Source organism: Mastomys coucha, unplaced genomic scaffold (genome assembly GCF_008632895.1).
Source record: "Mastomys coucha isolate ucsf_1 unplaced genomic scaffold, UCSF_Mcou_1 pScaffold15, whole genome shotgun sequence".
Classification (NCBI taxonomy): domain Eukaryota; kingdom Metazoa; phylum Chordata; class Mammalia; order Rodentia; family Muridae; genus Mastomys; species Mastomys coucha.
Window position 1 is genome coordinate 137,943,651 of NW_022196897.1, and position 19,398 is coordinate 137,963,048.

Sequence of the window (19,398 nt, forward strand, 5' to 3'; positions counted from 1 at the left end):
AAAGAAGAAGAAGAAGAAAGAAGAAATTATAGTGCTTCGGCAGCACATATACTAAAATTGGAATGATACAGAGAAGATTAGGATGGCCCCTGCGCAAGGATGACACGCAAATTCAGAAGTGTTCCATATTTAAAAAGAAAAAAAAGAAAAAGCCAGGGAACTCTCAATTCTAGTTGTTGGTTTTATTAATATTTTGTTTTGAGACAGGATTTCACTATGTAGCCCTGGTTATCCTGAAACTCACTCTGGCCTTGAAAAGAGATCCACCTGCCTCTGCCACCCAAGTGTTTGTGACACCACACTTGGCCAAGCACCACTTTTTTCTTTTTAATTATATCTGTTGTGAGGATGGGGCACGTGAGCCCTGGTGGTTATTTCCTTCCACCATGTAAGTCCTGGGAGTCAAACTCAGGTGCATATGATGCACATATGTTCAGCGAAACACTCGTACAGAATAAAAATAAACCATTAAGAAAATAGTAAAGGGCTAGGTGTGGGGGTGCAATACCTTTAATTCCAGCACACAGGCAGAAGGGGGAGGAGCCCTGTGAGTTCAAGGCTGTCCTGGTCTACATAGCAAGCTCCAGGACTGTGCAGAAAGACCCTGTCTCAAGATGATGATGGTGATGATGATGATGATGATGATGATGATGATGATGATGATGATGATGGAGGTGGTGGTGGTGGTGGTGATGATGATGATGGAAGAGCTGGAGAGGTGGCTCAACAGTTAAGAGCATTTGTCCTTCCAGAAGACCTGGATTTGAGTCCCAGCACCCACAGGGTACCTCTAACTCCAGGGCCCCAGTATCCTCTTCTGAAGGCTCTAGGCACACATGCAAACACTCATACAAATAAAATGATTTAAAAATCAAATTCATTTTTTTAAAATGTGTGTGGGCATGTTTACACACATGCACAGTATAATACCTTTGTAAGCACATGTGGGGGATTAAACTCAGGTTATCAGGCTTGACAGCAAGCTCCTTTACCTGCTGAGCCATTTTGACCCCCGCTTACTTTATTTAAATTATTATTTTGAGATAGGATCTCATGGAACTCATTGGTCACAAATTCACTATGTAGTTCATGGTGAGGATTTTATTTTTAGTTTAAGTTATAGCCAGGTGTGGTGACCTACACCTTTATACTCAGTACCAGTGTGGTGAGTGGCACAGAGGTAGGTAGATCTGAGTTTGAGGCCAGGCTGGTCTGTATAGTGATTTCCAGGACACTCAGGGAGTGACCCTGTCTCAAAAAGGAAATAAAAGGCTTATTATTTTCTTGCCTATGTGTGTCTGAGTATCACATGCATGCAGTGCCTGCCCAGGCCAGAAGAGGATGTTCAGATCCTTCCAGAACCAACAGATGGTTGGGACCCTGACAAGTGGGTGCTGGGAACTGAACAAAGGTCCTCTTTGAAGAATTTTTGTTTTATTTTAATTTCTGTGACTTTGTCTTTATGTATGTCTCTGCTCTGTACCACATGCATTCAGTGTCTCCAAGGTCAAGAAGGCTTTGGATTCCCTGAAAGTGGAGCTATAGAGATGGTTGTGAGTTGCATTGTGAATACTGTGAATGGAACCTGAGGTTTCTCTACCACTGAGCCACTATCTCTCCAGCCCAACCTTGAGCTTCTAATTTTCCTGCTTCCACCTCCAAGATACTAGGATTATAGGTATAGGTAGGTCATTGAGACACATAGCAAGGCAACAGATCCCCTTCCCTACCCCAACACAATTTTTTTTTTTTAACTATAGAGACCTTGCTTATTGGGTCTCCAGAGGCTACCTTAAACTAAGTTGAAATGTGATACTTATTTCTTGCCCCCAGTCTTCATCTTCACTCTCAGCCTAAATGTGTAAACTTTATTCACCTGTAATGCTCCCTACCTTACAAGACCCTTGGCTTTGGCTTAAGTTAGAACAAGATTTGAATCTTCAGGGATTAGTAAAGGTCTTTCAGCTTTGCTTACTTGCCTCCTTGCTTCTCTGGGTCCTGTTTTCTCTCACTTTTAACTGTAATTACCTTTTCTGAGTCAGAGGACCTAGGAGATACTACAGAATGTGTCCAGCATATTCAAAGCCCCAGCCCTCCTTCCTTCTTTCCTTCCTTCCTTCCTTCCTTCTTTCCTTCCTTTCTTTCGTTTTTTTGTTTGTTTGGTTTTTTGAGACAGGGTTCTCTGTATAGCTCTGGCTGTCCTGGAGCTCACTCTGTGGACCAGGCTGGCCTCGAACTCAGAAATCCACCTGCCTCTGCCTCCCAGGTGCTGGGATTAAAGGCATGCCCTTCCACGACCCAGCTCAGGAGTGCTTTTCAAGACAGGGTTTCTGTGTAGCTCTGGCTTGGAACTAGGTCTGTGGACATGGCTAGCCCTGGACTCAGAGATCCACCTGCATCTGCCTCCCAAGCGCACCACTATGCTGAGCCAGGGTTACTTTATAAAGAAAAAAAGGCAAGTTTCTTTTGACTTACTGTGTTTTGTTTTTCTGGTTTTGTGGTACCAGGAATCGTACATAAAGGGCTTGGAGATGCTGTGGAAGGACTTTCCTAAGTGTATTCCCATCCCTTGTTTGACTTCAGTTTCGATCTTTGAATTTACAGAAAGGGAAGCAAGTACACTTGTGCTTTCCCTGAGTGAGTTCCAGAGATGTTTCTCTGCAACAGAGCTTAGGTGCTTTCCTCACGTGGTTGCTTTTCTTTCAAGCATAGTCCTCCATGTGAAGTCAATACAGTCTGACCACATTCCTTATTTTGTTTGTGTGTATGCTTGTGGGTGGCATGAGCATGAAGGTCAGGACAGCTTGCAAGAGTTCACTGCTTCTACCATGTAGGTCCTGGAGTTGAACCCACTTAGGTCTTTGGGCTTTGGGACTGCCTCTGTCTGTCTAGCTGTCTCTGTCTCTGTCTCTGTCTCTCTGTCTCTGTCTCTGTCTTTCTCTCTCTGTCTCTGTCTCTGTGTGTGTGTCTCTGTGTCTCCTGTTCTGCCCTGCCCCTTCACCCCTGGAATCCCTATCCTGCCATGAGTCATCTTGCTGGCCTCTGCTTTGTTAGTTTGAGAGAGGATATCATGTAGCCAAAGCTTGTCTCTAACCTGCAGTATAGCTGAGGGTGGATGTGCACTCCTGATCTACCCACCCCACCCCTGCCAAGTACTGGGATATTGTACGCTGGTACTACTGTGCCTGGGTCCTTGTTCTTTACAACTCTTTGTGTCTGGATGGTTTTAAGATCTCATTTATTCAGTGTTTGGCCTAGGGATGGAATGTTCTGGTTTGAGTTGTTGGCTGCTGAAGAGGGAACTGTAGTCTCAAAATAGGCAGGTGCTCTCAGTGATCTCCATCCCTATCCCATGTTTGTGTATTAGTGATTGAGCTTGAATGGAGGTATCTGTGTGCTAGGCAAGTACTTGACCAGTGAGCTCTATCCCCATCTCTCATGGTTTGTTTGGGTAATAAACAAACATTTGGTTTTTCCAGACAGGGTTTCTCTGTGTTGCCTTGGCTGTCCTGGGACTCACTCTGTAGACCAGGCTGGCCTCAAACTCAGAAATCCACCTGCCTCTGCCTCCCAAACGCTGGGATTAAAGATGTGCGCTACCACCACCTGGCTATAAACAAACATTAATATTTAAATGTGCTAAATAAAACTTTTTGTGGTATAAAAACTAGTTTCATTTTTTTTCAAGTTCTGGTGTTATCCTTTGTTTTAAACACTAGAAAATTCTTCAAAATTTACATTAGTAGAAATATGTAAGCCGGCCGTGGTGGCGCATGCCTTTAATCCCAGCACTTGGGAGGCAGAGGCAGGTGGATTTCTGAGTTCCAGGCCAGCCTGGTCTACAGAGTGAGTTCCAGGACAGCCAGGGCTACACAGAGAAACCCTGTCTTAAACAACCAAAAAAGAAAAAAAGAAATACGTAGTGGGGCTTTTGTAGTTATCACATATTGGACCATTTCTAAGCTTCTTAGTTTTTTTTTTTTTTTTTTTTAAAGATTTTATTATTATACGTAAGTACACTGTAGCTGTCTTCCGACACACCAGAAGAGGGCGTCAGATCTCATTACAGATGGTTGTGAGCCACCATGTGGTTGCTGGGATTTGAACTCAGGACCTCTGGAAGAGCAGTCAGTGCTCTTACCCACTGAGCCACCTCTCCAGCCCAGCTTCTTAGTTTTAATGGAGTTTTCCTTTAATTCTATTTTATTGAATAATCGGTATACAGAGCCATGTAACTGGCTTTGGTGTGGTTGACTTAAGTAAGGAAGATTTTGACAGGCTAAACTTCAGGCATTCAAGACTTAGCAATGTCTTTTGGTTGTTTTGAGGTAGTGTCTTGTCTCATAACCAGGTGACCTCATTCTTGGTGATCGTCCTTCCTCAGCCTACTGAGTGCTGGAATTAACAGGCATGCACTCCCATGCTCAGCAGTATGGAGATATAGTACCATGGAATTGTTAGTCACTAAATGGTTGGGAAGATGGTAATTTAGGATGATTCAGATGTCCTTAAGGTCTAATTTATTGCACAGTGGTTATAAACACTGACCCTCCAGGTAGCCAATGCTCATTTGCTTTGCTAACTTCCAAATAAGCTGTTGTTAAAGTGCGGACGAGGGACATAGGTCATTATTGGGGTAAGGGTGCTTGAAGCATGAAGATCTGAGTGTGGGGGTGCCATTAATCACAGCACTCAGGAGGTAGACAGGTAGATCTCTGAGTTTGAGGCCAGCCTAGTTTACAGAGTTATTTCCAGGACAGCCAAGGCTACACAAAGAGACCTTGTCTTAAAAAACCAAAAAGGGAGGGTAGCAAAAAAAATAAATGAAAAGGCTGGGGGGGGGGTGGAGAGATGGCTCGTGGATTAGAGCACTTGCTGTTTCTTCAACACACACATAATCTAATGGATATTTAAAAAGAATTTCAGAGACAATTGGGTATTTAAAGCTGAGAACCTCTTCTAGCTCTAGACTGCTGATCCCTAATTGTCCACTCAGAGTCTCCATTTGAATGTCTCACAGCCATTTAAAATTTACATCCAAAACATGTCTTGTGAATTTTTACCTATCTCATACATGATACCAATAATATATTCAAATAGAAATGAGTTACCGCCCACTTATTTTCCAGTCTACCCAGAGCTGTTTGTTATGCAATTAATTCTATGCCAGAGGATTTTTTGGTGGTGGTGTCCAGCTTGTATGCCACTAGGAGCCTAGATTGAGCTGGGTTGGCCTTTCTCACAAGAGTTACAACAGCCTCTGCCTCCTAAATCCTGCTCACTCTCAGTCTCTGTCTGCTTGAACTGTTTTTGTGATCTTCTGTCATCAGTCCACAGGTAGGTCGTTAAGCATTAAACTTAGCTCATGCTTGATCAGCCTTGGGTTCTCCTGCCTTTACAGATTCAGCCAATCATGGATTGAAAAACTATATTCAGAAAAACCAGTTACATCTGTACTAAGCAGGTAGAGACTGTTACTGTCTAAACCATATAGTCTAACAGCTTTTTATGTAGTATTTACAGTAAACATCTTATAAAATAAATAATCTGGGGATAGTTTAGAGTACACAGGGAATAAAAGAATCATTATGTGAAAATTGTTTTTTAAACAGTCTCATGTATCCCAGGCTAGCTTTGAACTGTCAGTCCTGCACCACCTTCGTAATTGCTGCGGTTATAGGTACATTCACCATACCTAGCCCAATATTACTTTATGTAAGGACTGAGTTCCTTCAGTGTGGTATTTGCTGGTGGTTGATCTTGGAGTCAATCTCCTGCAGAAGCCCAAGGGAGAATGGTAATCCAAAACCTAACGTCACCTTTTACAGTGGATTCATATGTACATGATTGTTAGACATGAGAGGAAATATATGAAGAAACCAAGCCAATAGGTGAGAAACTTGGTCTGTCTTTGTTTCCTTTTGTTAGAAGTTACAGAGGTGCAAGTGAAATACTAATTCAGGTATTTATCTCATACATCACCTGGTTTTTCATGTGCTATTTACATGAGAAACATCTGTTTTCTCAACTCTCTACATCCCAATCGTTTACTGAAGTTACAGCACCACAATTCAGGAAACCCATTTTATTCTGATACTCTAGAAAAGTCCAGCCATTAGAAGTTTGTGTGAGCCGGGCAGTGGTGGCTCACGCTTTTAATCCCAGCATTTGGGAGGCAGAGGCAGGCGGATTTCTGAGTTTGAGGCCAGCCTAGTCTACAGAGTGAGTTCCAGGATAGCCAGGGATATACAGAGAAGCCCTGTCTCGAAAAAAAAAAGTTTGTGTGAATGTCTTACTGTTATTGTAAAGTTGAATGTCATTTTACAGATGATTTGCTCTGTGTGGCAGTAAACCATGTTACTATTTGTTGTTTTTATTTATAGACAGGATCATCCTCACTATGTAGTCCATCTTAACTTGAAGTGATTTTCCTGCCTCAGCTTGCTAAGTGCTGGGATTACGACTTGTTCCTACTTACTGCACCTGCTTAAAGCACTTCATTGGAGGGCTGTAAACAGCAAACTAGTCCTCTCTTGTCTTCACCTCCTGAGTGCTGTGATTAAAGGTTTGGTTGCCCAGTTTGGGACAAGCTTCATTTCTATTGCTATGATAAAGTATTCCAATAGGGGGCACTGTAGAGATGCTCAGTGGCACCCACATGGTGGCTCACAAACATCTCTAACTCCAATTCTAGGGGAACCATTTTGCACTCCTCTGGCTAATTGGACACCAGCCATGCATGTGATAAGTGTGCGCACACATATACATACATACACACACACACACACTCTCTCTCTCTCACACACATATACACATAGTGTATATACTTCAGGCAAAATATACACATAAATAAGTCTAAATGTGCTGTTTTGTTTTGTTGGATTTTCAAGACAGGGTTTCTCTGTGTAGCCCTGGCTATCTTGGAACTTGCTTTGTAAACCAGGCTGGCTAAGAACTCAGAGATCCATCTACCTCTGTTTTCCAAGAGCTGGGTTAAAGATGTGTACCCCAGTGTCTGGCCTCTAAAAAATGTCTATAAAGGAAAAAAAAATCCCCAAAAAAGAACAATTTGGATGAAATGGTTTATTTTAGCTTATAGTTTCAGGCTATAGTGTGATTGTGAGGAAGACACTGCAGCAAGAGTTTAAAGCAGCTAGTCATAGCACCTTTAAGACATTCCCTTCCCCCCCCTCCCCCAATAGGGCTTCTCTGTATAGCCCTGGCTGTCCTGGAACTCACAGACATGTCCCTAGACCAGCCTGTGTAGACAGTCCTTTATTGAGACTCTTCCCAAATGACTCTAGGTTATGGCCTTATGTGTATGTATTTTGCCTGCACTCATGTCTGTATACTGTGTGCGCATGTGCACACATGCACAATGTCCATGGAGAGGCCAGAAAAGGACATTGAATACCCTGGAACAAGAGTTACAGATGGTTAGGAATGTGGGTATTGGGGACCAAACTCAGGTCCTCTGCAAGAATAGTGAGTGCTGTCAATACTGAGCCTTTAGCTCCTCCTGTCCTTTTTATTTCTTCCCTCCTTTTTAAGGATTTATTTTATGAGTATGTATGGTAACCATGTGGCATGTGTCTGGTGCTTGGAGCCATCTCTTTAGTCTTAATTTTCTTTTAAAAAAAGACTTGTATGGATGGATGTCAGAGGTCAGGCCACTCTTCCATGGATTTCAGGGATCCAAACCTAGGTTGTTAGGTCTGTTCTGAAAGCACTTTTACCTGCTGAGCCCTCTTCCTGGCCCTTGGATCGTGATTTTCTTAGTTCTTCATATATTGTAGATATTAATCCTTTGTTGGTTGGTATTAAGGGTTGTAATGGAGTTTGAATTGATTTTATAATTGGTATGAGATTGGGATTCAGTTTAATTCTTTCTAAGTGTGAATGGATAAACCCACTATTTTAAACTTTTATTGGAAATGGTTTCAAAATTAAATGTGAGACAACAGAATAGAGTAGACATTTCTTTGATTAAAGTGATAAAAATGGCCAATAAACACATAAAAGGGTAAGAATAACCCCAACTTTAAGGGAAGTGCGAATTGGAATCAGCACCTGGGTGGTAAATCCAAGGCCAGCCTGGGCTATATAGTGAATCCCATCTCAAACCCCGCACCAGGCAGTGGTGGCTCATGCCTTTAATCCCGGCACTTGGGAGGCACAGGCAGGTGGATTTCTGAGTTCGAGGACAGCCAGGTCTTTACAGAGAAACCCTGTCTTGAAAGACAAACAAACAAACAGAAATGTCTGACAGTTTTTTTTTTTTTTTAAGATTTATTTTATGTATGTGAGTACACTGTAGCTGTCTTCAGACACACCAGAAGAGGGCATCAGATTCCATTACAGATGGTCGTGAGCACCATGTGGTTGCTGGGAATTAAATTCAGGACACCAGGAAGAGCAGTCAGTGCTCTTAACTGCTGAGCCATCTCTCCAGCCCTTTAACTGCTTGTGTGTGGGTGTGTGTTGCGGGGTGTGGTGTGGTGTGCAGTCTGCTTAGCTTAGTTTATCTCTGCACCAGTGCACGTATTTGAGGGTGTACCTGTATATGCTGTTGTTATGGTGGCCAGAGAATAAATAACTTTGGGTGCTCTCTTAATACATTCATCTCCTTTTTGAAACAGGGTCTTGATTGGCCTGGCGTTTACTAATTTAGGGCTGAACTTGCTGGCCAGCAGAGCCTCAGTCCCCGTAGTAATCTTGACTGGATCTCCCAGCACTAGAATTACAGGCATATACCACCACAAGTAGCTGTTGGTTTTTGTTTGCTTGTTTTTAACCAAGGATCTGGGAATTGAACTCAGTGCTTTACTGACTGAGCCATCCTTGCAGCCCCTCCCAACCCAATGTAATATTTGTTCTATGTAGTTTTTCATTTATGAGTGTACTCTTATGTGCCACACATGTGGGCACACTTAGTTATTTCAGGAATTTTTCCTAATATGGTAATATATCAACTTCATAATTTTACACTAGTATAAATCTTTAACTTGCCTCTGTCTAGTTTTGTCAGAATTATCTATTGCATCTTCTTCCCTGTGATACAACAGTTAAGGGAAGTATGTTGTGTTGAGTTGTCATATCTCTTTTGCTTTTTTGATTATTGGTGTTTTGTTTTGTCTTTTGGTTGTGTATCATGGTGCTATTGTTTTGAGACAGGGTCTTGCTATGTAAACTTAACTGGCCTGCATTTTTTGTAGGCCAGGCTGGCTCTTGAATGAAGTGAGGCATTATAAACCAGAAAACTGCATATGTCTCTCTGAAGTTATCACATGGAAGACCCAGTACATTTTCATTAAATCCCTGCAGCACAGGGATTAACAAGTGTTCTAGGGATTTCAGTGGAGGAAGACAAATGTCAGGGAGGGTATTTGATTTGATAGCATGGTTATAAAAACATACTGATTTTCCCCAGATTTTGTTGTTGACTTGTGTTTTGTTTTGTGGGAGTTGTTTTGTTTTGTAGGTTTTTGGTGTTTTGTTTTTGAGACAAAATCTCTTATTGTGTAGGGGAGCCTTCAACTTGTTAGGGCTAACCTTGAATTTTCCAATTCTTCTGTCTGCTTCATGTGTTCTGGGCCCTTTTCTGAAGATATGTTTTTTGTAGTTGTTTTGTGACAAGGTGTCCTGCCCAAGTTGGCCTCAAACTCCATATAGCTGATGAAAACCTAGAAATCCTGCCTCTGAAGTGCTGGATTATAGGTGTCTGCTGCCGCACCGTCAGCAGTTTTTATTAAGTTTGTTCCTATAAAGAGAAAGTACCAGTTTCTGTTTTTAAGAAATCAAGTTTATCTAAATGTTCTGTTTGTTTTGTTTTGCTTTTTTTGGTTTTTCGAGACAGGATTTCTCTGTGTAGCCCTGGCTGTCCTGGAACTCACTCTGTAGACCTGGCTGGCCTCGAACTCAGAGATCTGCCTACCTCTGCCTCCCAAGTGCTGGGATTAAAGGCATGCGCCACAACTGCCCGGCTAAATGTTCTGTATAAACAGTGGTATTGCTGCTACTCAGGACTGTTTTTTTTTTTTTTTTTTTTTTTTTTTAATCTTGGCATGCATGCAGATTACAGGCTACTTCACAGATTTGATTAGGTTTGGTGTCAGTTCTAGTACAGCTGGGACATTTTAGCACAGATGTATATTTGAGACCATTGTTATTAGTAAAATAGTTTTCTTGGCATTATACTTTGAAAAAAGTAAAATTTTTGTCTTTTTACATTTTGTTTCTGCAGTGTGAAGAAAAGGGGTCTGAAACAGTCTTACCAAGCAACTTCTGCTTTGAACACAGTGATTGCCGGATCTTCAAACATCAAGTTCAGCTTTGTCTGTCAACCTGTCTGACATGTCGGGACCCGTGCCAAGCAGGGCCAGAGTTTACACAGATGTTAACACGCACAGACCCCGAGAGTACTGGGACTATGAATCACATGTGGTGGAATGGGGGTAATTATTTCCATTTATTTCTCTACTCACCTGTTCAAAGCTCAAGGACAAGGATAAGCTTGCTGATTTGGCAGCCCAGTTTGTAGGATATGCAGGTAGATCACAAATGTGGGACTTGCCTGGGCGTCTGAGGTAAAGGTAAGTGTAGCCCCTCAGCATTGTGAATTACCAGTCTCCTAATTATATACAGCACTTTGGGGACCAGGGTTCTGTCCCATAGTTATAATAAAGTCTGAGAAACAGGATTTAAACCTTTTATCCTTCCCATGACCCTAGTCCCTTTCAATGGGACTTTCCATGGATCCTTTCCAGGACAACTTCCTAGACCCCTGGAGTAGTCCATTTTGCATTTGCAAGAGCTATTGTTTCCTTCAACAACCATGTTTACCATCAAATGAGAGGCTCATTTGAATGTTTGCATTTCCTGCCTGAACGAGACATTTAATTAGAGTTTTGTCATTTTTGTGATAAAAGCATTTGATAATTGAGTTAAAAAAAAGCAATGTTTAAATTGATACACACACATATACATACATATACTGAGTATAACTTTATATACATATAGCTGACTATAACTCAGCTAGATTTAGAAATCAGAGCAGAGGCCATATGACCTTGAATTATAGGTCAACCTGGGCTAGTAAACCTTGTTTCAAAAATAAAATGCTGGCTTGGTGGTGGTGGCATACGTCTTTAATCCCAGCACTTGGGAGGCAGAGGCAGGTGGATCTCTGAGTTCGAGGCCAGCCTGGTCTACAGAGTGAGTTCCAGGACAGCCAGGGCTAGACAGAGAAACCCTGTCTCGAAAAACCAAAAAATAAATAAATAAAATAAAATGTTAGCTCCCATATACTGTACTTTATATCTGACTCCATGTGAATGGAGTAAATGGTTAAAACTGTCTCCCTGAACTGTCAATAGCATTTGTTTTCCATTTTAATATGCTGTAATAATTTAACAGCAAGCAATTTTTCTGCATATAAGGAGACACTCTTGCCTTAGAGATACCACCAAGAACCATGATTACAAACCAATAAATGTTATCTCTGTTGATAATCTTAACAATTCTATAATGTCACAGACTTTGAACTCTAGTTATACCTGTGGTTACTTGCAGGAGTCTTAAGAATTTTATCTCGAGTCAAGTGTTTTACTCATAGCTGTGTTGAAATGGTACTAGAGAGCCCCTTTGAGTGTTTGCATGGTGCTAATTGCTTGTTTGTATTAGTTTATATGCCCTTGTATGAGAGAACTCAGCAAACAGAAAGACTGGATAGTATTAATGTTGTCCATTGTTCTTTTTGTCTTTTCTTTCTCCTTTGTAACTGCTTGAAAAAATGAGTGGCTGATAATGGTACATATTGTATTATAAGAAGAAATAGAATTTAGCTTCCCGCTTTCCCCCATTACTTAGCATTAAACCTAGAGCCTTTATAGTCATAGGCGGATACTCAATTGCTGGGTTATCTCCAGTCTCCCAAACTACCCTTAAATTTGCTGTCTAGCCCAGGATGACATTAAGCTTGTAGTCTTCCTGTCTCCACTCTCCAGAGCTGGGACTGCAGGTATAACCAGCACACCCAGGTTATGCATCAGGGATTCATGCATGGTAGAGTATTTTTAACTGAGCTACCTCTCGGTCTAGTTTTTTCATCTTATTTTATTTCATGGGGTGTGAAATTTTTCACATTATTTAATGAGGAGTCTGCATGTGCCACATTTGGGACATGGTTCTTTCTGTGTATTGTATGGGACCAGCGTTTGAATTCACGTCTCTATAGCAAGGGCCTTTACCTTCTAAGCCATCTTGCCAGCCCATATTTATTTACTGTAAGATTTATTTATTGTGTGTGTGTGTGTGTATGTGTGTGTGTGTATACATGTTTTGCCAGTACCCTTAGGGATCAGGAGATGGGGTCAGGTCCCCTAGAACTGAAGTTCACAGATGGTTGTAAGCCAACCTGTGAGTGCTGGGAACTGAAGCTGGTTCCTCTCTAAAAACAAGTGCTCTTTACTACTAAGTCATCTCTCCAGCTCCATTTTCTTGGGGAGGAAGATGTATTTTGAGACAGATTCTCATACTTAGGCTGTGCTTAAACTTCTGATCATCCTGTTTTTACCTCCCAAGGACTAGGGTTTGTTAATCCAGGCAGGTGCCACCAGCCCCACTTTATTTTTTATTTTGAGATAATGTTTTTGTAAGTTAAATAGGCTGACCTTGAATTCACTTAGGCAAACCCTAAATTTGGGGCAAACCCTCCTGCCCCAGCCTCCCAAATATCTGGGAATAGGTGTGTACTGCCATATCTAGTAGAATTACTAGTAGCCAGTAGGTTTATTGTTGCTTGCTTTTTTGTTGTTGTTGTTGTTGTTGTTGTTTTGTTTTTGGTTTTGTTTTTTGTTTTTTGTTTTTTTGAGACAAGGTTTCTCTGTATAGCCCTGGCTGTCCTGGAACTCACTCTGGAGACCAGGCTGGCCTCGAACTCAGAAATCCGTCTGTTTTTGCCTCCCAAGTGCCGGGATTAAAGTTGTGCGCTACCACTGCCCGGCACTTGCTTGCTTTTTATAGTGAACCTTCATTTTGTAGCCCAGGCTAGCCTCAGACTTGCTGTTCCCCTTCCTGAGTCTCCTGGGTCCTGGGATTGCATTTATTTATTATTAGAGCAAAAGCCTCTAAGCATCAGGGGAAGGGGGGGGAGTATTAACATAGCTTGTTATTTACTCTGCTTATAAGCGCTAATGTTCTTATTAGTTAACAGAATGTAGGTAAAAGCAGGACCCCATAATTCAGTGTTTCTAATGCAGTTGCAAACTTTATTACATGTCAGAAGGACAGATGAGAGATCAAACCTAAATATATTTATATATGGAAGCAATTTTGTAGAAAAAGAGGCCTAATAAGAAAGGGCTACTTCCAGGTATATCTCTAATACCCTTACATCATTTGTTGAGTTCTACTAAGTGCCAACAGTGGACCAAGTAGTATGAAGCAAGAATACATACAAATTGAAGGGAAAATTAGCATGCTGTTGAAGACAAACATACAAGCTAACTGCGTGCACTGTGCCATTAGTACGTAATAGTTTGAGATTTAAAAGGACATTTGAAGAATGCTTAAAAGAGAGAGAGAGAAAGAGAGAGAGAGAGAATAATAATAATAAATATTAATATTAATGCTTTTTGAGACAGGATCTCATACATAGGCTAGCTTTTAACTATGTAGCTGAGAATGACCTTGACTTCTGATATTTACCTCCTCAATGCTAGGAGTATAGGTGTATTACCATGTCTGGTAGGTCAGCGTTCTGCTAAGTGAGCCATAGCCTCAAGTTTTCTGTGTTTGTTTGTTTGTTTGTTTTTTTAGTGTAACATTTGGAATATCTCTTGTTTTACGTCTATTGGTAATAAAGTTCTCTCTTTTTATCTCTCCCTCCATTTGTGTGTGTGTGTGTGTGTGTGTGTGTGTGCGCGCGTGTGTGTGTGTGTTTGTGTGTGTTCCTTTTTCTCTTTTCAGAGTCATCTGTAGCCCAGGCTGTCAATAAGCTTTCTATAAACAGACCAGGATGACCTTGAATGCAGATCATCCTGTGTTTGCTTCCAAGACTAGAATTGCAAGCATGTAGACCATGTCTGGCAAAAATACAGTTTTAGAAAATTAAATTTGAAATTTTGAAACTTTGTTTTTGATCCACAGAAATCAAGATGACTACCAGCTTGTTCGAAAATTAGGCAGGGGCAAATACAGTGAAGTGTTTGAAGCCATCAACATCACAAATAATGAAAAAGTTGTTGTTAAAATTCTCAAGGTGAGTATAAGAGAAACAATGTCAAGAGTTACTTGGAATATGGAATCTGTACATATTGATGCCTTTTTATACATGTCACTTAAAATATTTTTTTTATTTTTATTTATTTTATGCGTATGAGTACACTGTAGCTGTACAGATGGCCGTGAGCTATCATGTGTGTGGCTGCTGTTGATCTCAGGACCTCTGCCGGCCCCTTGCTCCAGTCTGGTTCGCTCCAGCATAATTTACTGCAGCTGTCTTCAGACGCACCAGAAGAGGGCATCCGATCTCATTACGGGTGGTTGTGAGCCACCATGTGGTTGCTGGGATCCGAATTCAGGACCTTCAGAAGAGCAGTCAGTGCTCTTACCCGCTGAGCCATCTCACCAGCCCAATATTTTTCAGTAGTTTAGCCTACCCATTATATCCTCTGAAGTCCGTAGAACACCTGATACTAGGTGACAGATTAAACCTAAAGCAAGAGAAGGGATAGTTAGGATGTGGTCAAAGAGGGGGAATAAAAATGCAGACTCCTCTTTCCCAAGTTTACAGTGTCCATGTCCTGTGCTTTGAGTTACGTCCTATGCTCTTGTTTTCAGTAAGCAAATCATTATCTCTGCTCTGTAAGGATAAGAAAGGCAAGCAGATGACATGAGTGCAGGTACTGTGATATCACCACCTGCACTTCAACTATATGAACGGTTGCGAGTAAGACAAACCTGGCAGTGCATACCTTGTCAGAAAGAGGAGCTATCTGGGCATGTGGTATGCTGGTAGAATGCTTGCAGGAGGCCGTGGGTTTGATTCTTAGTGCTACAAGAAAGGAGAAACACACACAGACAAAATAACAGATGGGAATATTAGTCAGAAAAATGCTTGCTATGCAAGTCTGAGGACTTGGATTCAGATCCCTAGTAACCACCTAAAAAGCCAGTCATAACAGTGTGTGCCTATAGTCAGTTTGGGACATGTAGAGAGTGGAGTATGCCTGGGACTTAATGGCCAGGCAGGCTAACCATTACTTAGGAAGCTTCAGATTTATTGAGATCCTGTCTCAAAAGGTAGAGGACTTATTAAGGTGGCCCATCAGGTAAAGATGCTTGCAACCAAGACCGACAGTCAGTTTAGTGTCTTAAGTTGTACATGCTGTGGGGTTTATTTAGAAGTAAGTAAATGGGGGCTGGAGAGATAGCTCTGTGGTTGAGAGCATTGACTGCTCTTCTGAAGGTCCTGCGTTCAAATCCCAGCAACCATATGGTGGCTCACAACCATCTGTAATGAGATCTGATACCCTCTTCTGGGGTGTCCAAAGACAGCTATGGTGTACTTATATATAATAAATAACATAAAAATCTTTAAGAAAAAAAAAGCCGGGTAGTGGTGGTGCATGCCTTTAATCCCAGCACTTGGGAGGCAGAGGCAGGTGGATTTCTGAGTTTGAGGCCAGCATAGTCTACAGAGTGAGTTCCAGAACAGCCAGGGCTACACGGAGAAACCCTGTCTCGAAAATACAAAAAAAAGTAGTAAGGAAACGTTATATATAACATAACAAATGTAATGGAGAAGCAATTGAGAAGATGCCCAGTGTTGACCTAGCTTTTATATTCACACACATGTATACATGCATATGCACTACATACACCCTCCTCTACAAAAGAAAACGAGATAATTCTTTTAAAAAAAAAAAAAAGATGCTGGGCTTGGTGGCGCACTCCTTTAATCCCAGCACTTGGGAGGCAGAGGCAGGCGGATTTCTGAGTTCGAGGCCAGCCTGGTCTACAGAGTGAGTTCCAGGACAGCCAGGGCTATACAGAGAAATCCTGTCTCGGAAGAAAAAAAAAAGATTTATGTATTTTAGGTATGAGTACACTGTAGCTGTACAGATGGTTGTGAGCCTTCATGTTGATGTTGGGAATTGAACTTTTAGGACCTCTGCTCACTTTTGGTTTGCCCTGCTGGCTCTGGTCGGCCCCACTTGCTCCAGCCCAATATATTTATTATTACAATTACACTGTAGCTGTCTTCAGATGCACTAGAAGAGGGTGTCAGATATCATTACAGGTGCTTGTGAGCCACCATGGGGTTGCTAGGATTTGAACTTAGGACCTTCGGGAGAGCAGTCAGTGCTCTTACCCGCAGAGCCATCTTGCCAGCCCAGATAGTTGCTTCTTAGCTGCAGGTAACTAGTATCATGTAACAGTGCAGATCTAGTGTTTCTTGATGGTTTCTTTTGCAAAGAAAATCTAGAAAATGCATATTTGCATTCTGATGTTTTAAAATGTTGACTCTAGAATGAAGAGATGACTCAGTGGTTGAGAGCTGTAGCTGTTCTTTGGAGGAACTGGCTTTGATTCCTAGACCACATGGCAGCTCATAACCATATTAAACTCTAGTCCTAGAGGATCTGATGCCCTCTTCTGGCCTCTGAGGATATCAGGCACACATGCACAAATGTACACGCAGGCAAAACACCGATACATCATAACAATTTTAAAACTAATTTTTGCATAAAGTTGTTTGAAATATTACAGAAGTCATTTAGCCAGTAGGCTGTCAATATGCAATTTCTATCAGTTGCTTTTTTTTTCATGCACTGCCTGCTGAACCACACTATACTTCACAGAGAGCTCTGTATTACTGGTAACTGAGATGCACTAGGAAATGCTCTTTTTTCTGATAGTTTTACTCTTTACTATTTCAGCCAGTAAAAAAGAAGAAAATTAAGCGTGAAATAAAGATTTTGGAGAATTTGAGAGGTGGGCCCAACATCATCACACTTGCAGACATTGTAAAAGACCCTGTGGTAAGTACAGTGATGTTCCCAAGGCCCATCAGGGCTCCAGTGATGCTGCGCCCAAAGCATTACTGACTTGGTTCTATTGTCATCACCTTTTAATGCTGCTTTAAATGTTCTAAATCAGTTATACATTTAACCAGCTTAGGCTCTGCTTTGAAAGAAGAGATTTCAGTACACACGTGCACACACACTCATGCATGCACAAAGTCTGTTCCTCCTAGAAGATTGATAACACTAAAACCCAAATGTGTTAACACAATATGCATCTGAAGCCAAGTGTCATTTGGCAATAGGTATCTGGTTGGGCCACCTCAAGCCTTGTGAGGTTTCAGCTGCTTAGAGAGTTTTTCCTCAATCCTTCCAAAAAATACCCTAAGTGTGGTAATGATCAGAGTGAACAAAATTTCTTAGTACTGCAACAAGGACTGTCATATTCTCTACACAACATCCACAAGCTGAAAACTAAAGCTGCCAGTGCCGATACTAATGTGTTTTCTTTTTCTTCCCTTAGTCACGAACCCCTGCCTTGGTTTTTGAACATGTAAACAACACAGACTTCAAGGTATCATCTATAACCATTTAAAACTACTGGATTTTTAGATGACAGAGAGAGATTTGGGGATGCCAGTGTAGAAAGAGCTTGCTTTTTGCTTGTTTTTATTAGTGCTAAAGTAATGTCTGCTTTCCATGTCCTTTACACTCATTTTGTTCAGTGCACTGTTAGAATAACTAGTCCATTTGCATCTTATCACATTTATCAGTTTCTGCTGCTGTCCATTCTAGTGAAGGTGACAGTACATGTTGAGTTTAGGCAACCATGTACAAGAAAGAATATATTGTTTATGTTAGTTCTATAATACAAAGACTAGCACATTTCTTAAGATCCTTAGGAACTTGAGGCTATTCCTCTTTTTCCTTACACTTGTTGCTGGATATTGGACCCAGTGTAAAGTGCCTGGCAACTCAGCCATCACTGAGCTGTGCTCCATCCTCTAGGATGCAGGTCCTGGAAGATAATGAGAAAAGGTCATGTAAGATTCTGCTATAACACAACATGTACAGTACAGACCTTTGAATGCACATTCTCAGGTGGCCTACGGCTGTGAACAGTTCTCTATTCTGGTATAACTGAAGAATGGAGGCGCTTTCCTTAGTACACATTTATAGTGTTTGACATGTAGGGTCTCTTGAAAGTGAATTTTTGGTGGAGAAGTTGAGAGCGTTTGAAAAACAAATCTTGGGCTCATGTTCAATGAATTACCGTGAGGAAATTTTCATCTTAGCATTGTTTTATAGCTTAACTGTTTTATTTGTCTTTAACAGCAATTGTATCAGACGTTAACAGACTACGACATACGATTTTACATGTATGAAATTCTGAAAGTGAGTACTTAATAGGTATTGAATGTTTTTAGGATGATCTTTGCTTTCATTTATTTGATGATAGAGAAACCTAGGGTATTAAATATGTGCTGTAAGCAGAGGGCTTCAACAATAGTTTTAAAATGTTTTTAGTATTAGACTCTTGAGTAAAGTCTCAGTAATGAAGTGGGGTGCAGTAGAACTGTAAGTAGAACATGTAGGTGTTGTGTGACAGGGGCTACTCTGAAGCAAGGGTGGCTGACAACTCACAAGTCAGTCCCGTCCAGGGAGGCCTATCTTGTTAATCTTTCTTTCCCAGCTTCTCACATTCTGGGATTCAGAGTTATGACCCATCACACTCAGCTTTAGAATGCCTTTTTTTGTCATAGTTTTATTCTGTGATGCATGCCAGATACTTTAGGAGTTACCTGTATCCCCAGCCCTGGGATTCCTTAAAGACAACAGAGTGGAATTGACAGTGTGAAAACAACCTTTTCTTATGCACTGGCAGCTGATACACTTTATTTTACTCAGGATTCAACAAATGACACTGGCCTGGAGGTATAGGACTTACTGTAATCCCAGTACGAGGACTGCCACATGTTCAAGGCCATCCTGGGCTACAGTGTGTCAAGAAACAAATGGGTTTATAAAAAATATTCTTGGGCTGGTGAGATGGCTCAGCGGGCAAGAGCACCGACTGCTCTTCCGAAGGTCATGAGTTCAAATCCCAGCAACCACATGGTGGCTCACAACCACCCATAATGAAATCTGAATCCTTCTTCTGGTGTGTCTGAAGACAGCTACAGTGTACTCATTTATAATAATAATAAATAAATATTCTTAGCTGGGCAGTGGTAGCATACGCCTTTAATCCCAGCACTTGGGAGGTGGAGACAGGCAGATTTCTAAGAGTTCGAGGCCAACCTGGTTTACAGAGTGAGTTTCAGGACAGACAGGGATATACAGAGAAACCCTGTCTTGAAAAACCAAAAAA

At 41.3% G+C, this 19,398-nt stretch overlaps 1 protein-coding gene, 1 long non-coding RNA gene and 1 other non-coding gene across 11 annotated transcripts in view; 2 read left to right on the forward strand and 1 right to left on the reverse strand.

Moving 5' to 3' along the window:
* Positions 1–19,398, forward strand: part of Csnk2a1 (casein kinase 2 alpha 1) — a 49,315-nt gene that overhangs the window by 15,193 nt on the left and 14,724 nt on the right. For 5 of the 6 annotated variants that reach the window (XM_031372255.1, XM_031372256.1, XM_031372257.1 and 2 more), the window contains 5 exons: positions 10,244–10,454; positions 14,149–14,260; positions 16,944–17,045; positions 17,551–17,601; positions 18,363–18,422. In XM_031372255.1, coding sequence (XP_031228115.1) covers positions 10,354–10,454; positions 14,149–14,260; positions 16,944–17,045; positions 17,551–17,601; positions 18,363–18,422 — 426 coding nt within the window. In that variant the 5' untranslated portion in view covers positions 10,244–10,353. Of the gene's footprint in view, positions 1–6,365; positions 6,566–10,243; positions 10,455–14,148; positions 14,261–16,943; positions 17,046–17,550; positions 17,602–18,362; positions 18,423–19,398 lie in introns of those variants that run through there. The other variant, XM_031372259.1, reaches the window with a different exon arrangement.
* On the forward strand, positions 32–133 carry LOC116092652. The gene has a single exon (XR_004119393.1). It is a non-coding gene; the product is annotated as a U6 spliceosomal RNA (small nuclear RNA).
* LOC116091161 overlaps positions 14,540–19,398 on the reverse strand; it is a 35,101-nt gene continuing 30,242 nt past the window's right edge. For all 4 annotated transcript variants that reach the window (XR_004118959.1, XR_004118961.1, XR_004118960.1 and 1 more), the window contains 3 exons: positions 17,960–18,045; positions 14,976–15,055; positions 14,540–14,714 (listed from right to left, as the gene is read on the reverse strand). This is a non-coding gene — a long non-coding RNA (uncharacterized LOC116091161). The remainder of the gene's footprint in view (positions 14,715–14,975; positions 15,056–17,959; positions 18,046–19,398) is intronic.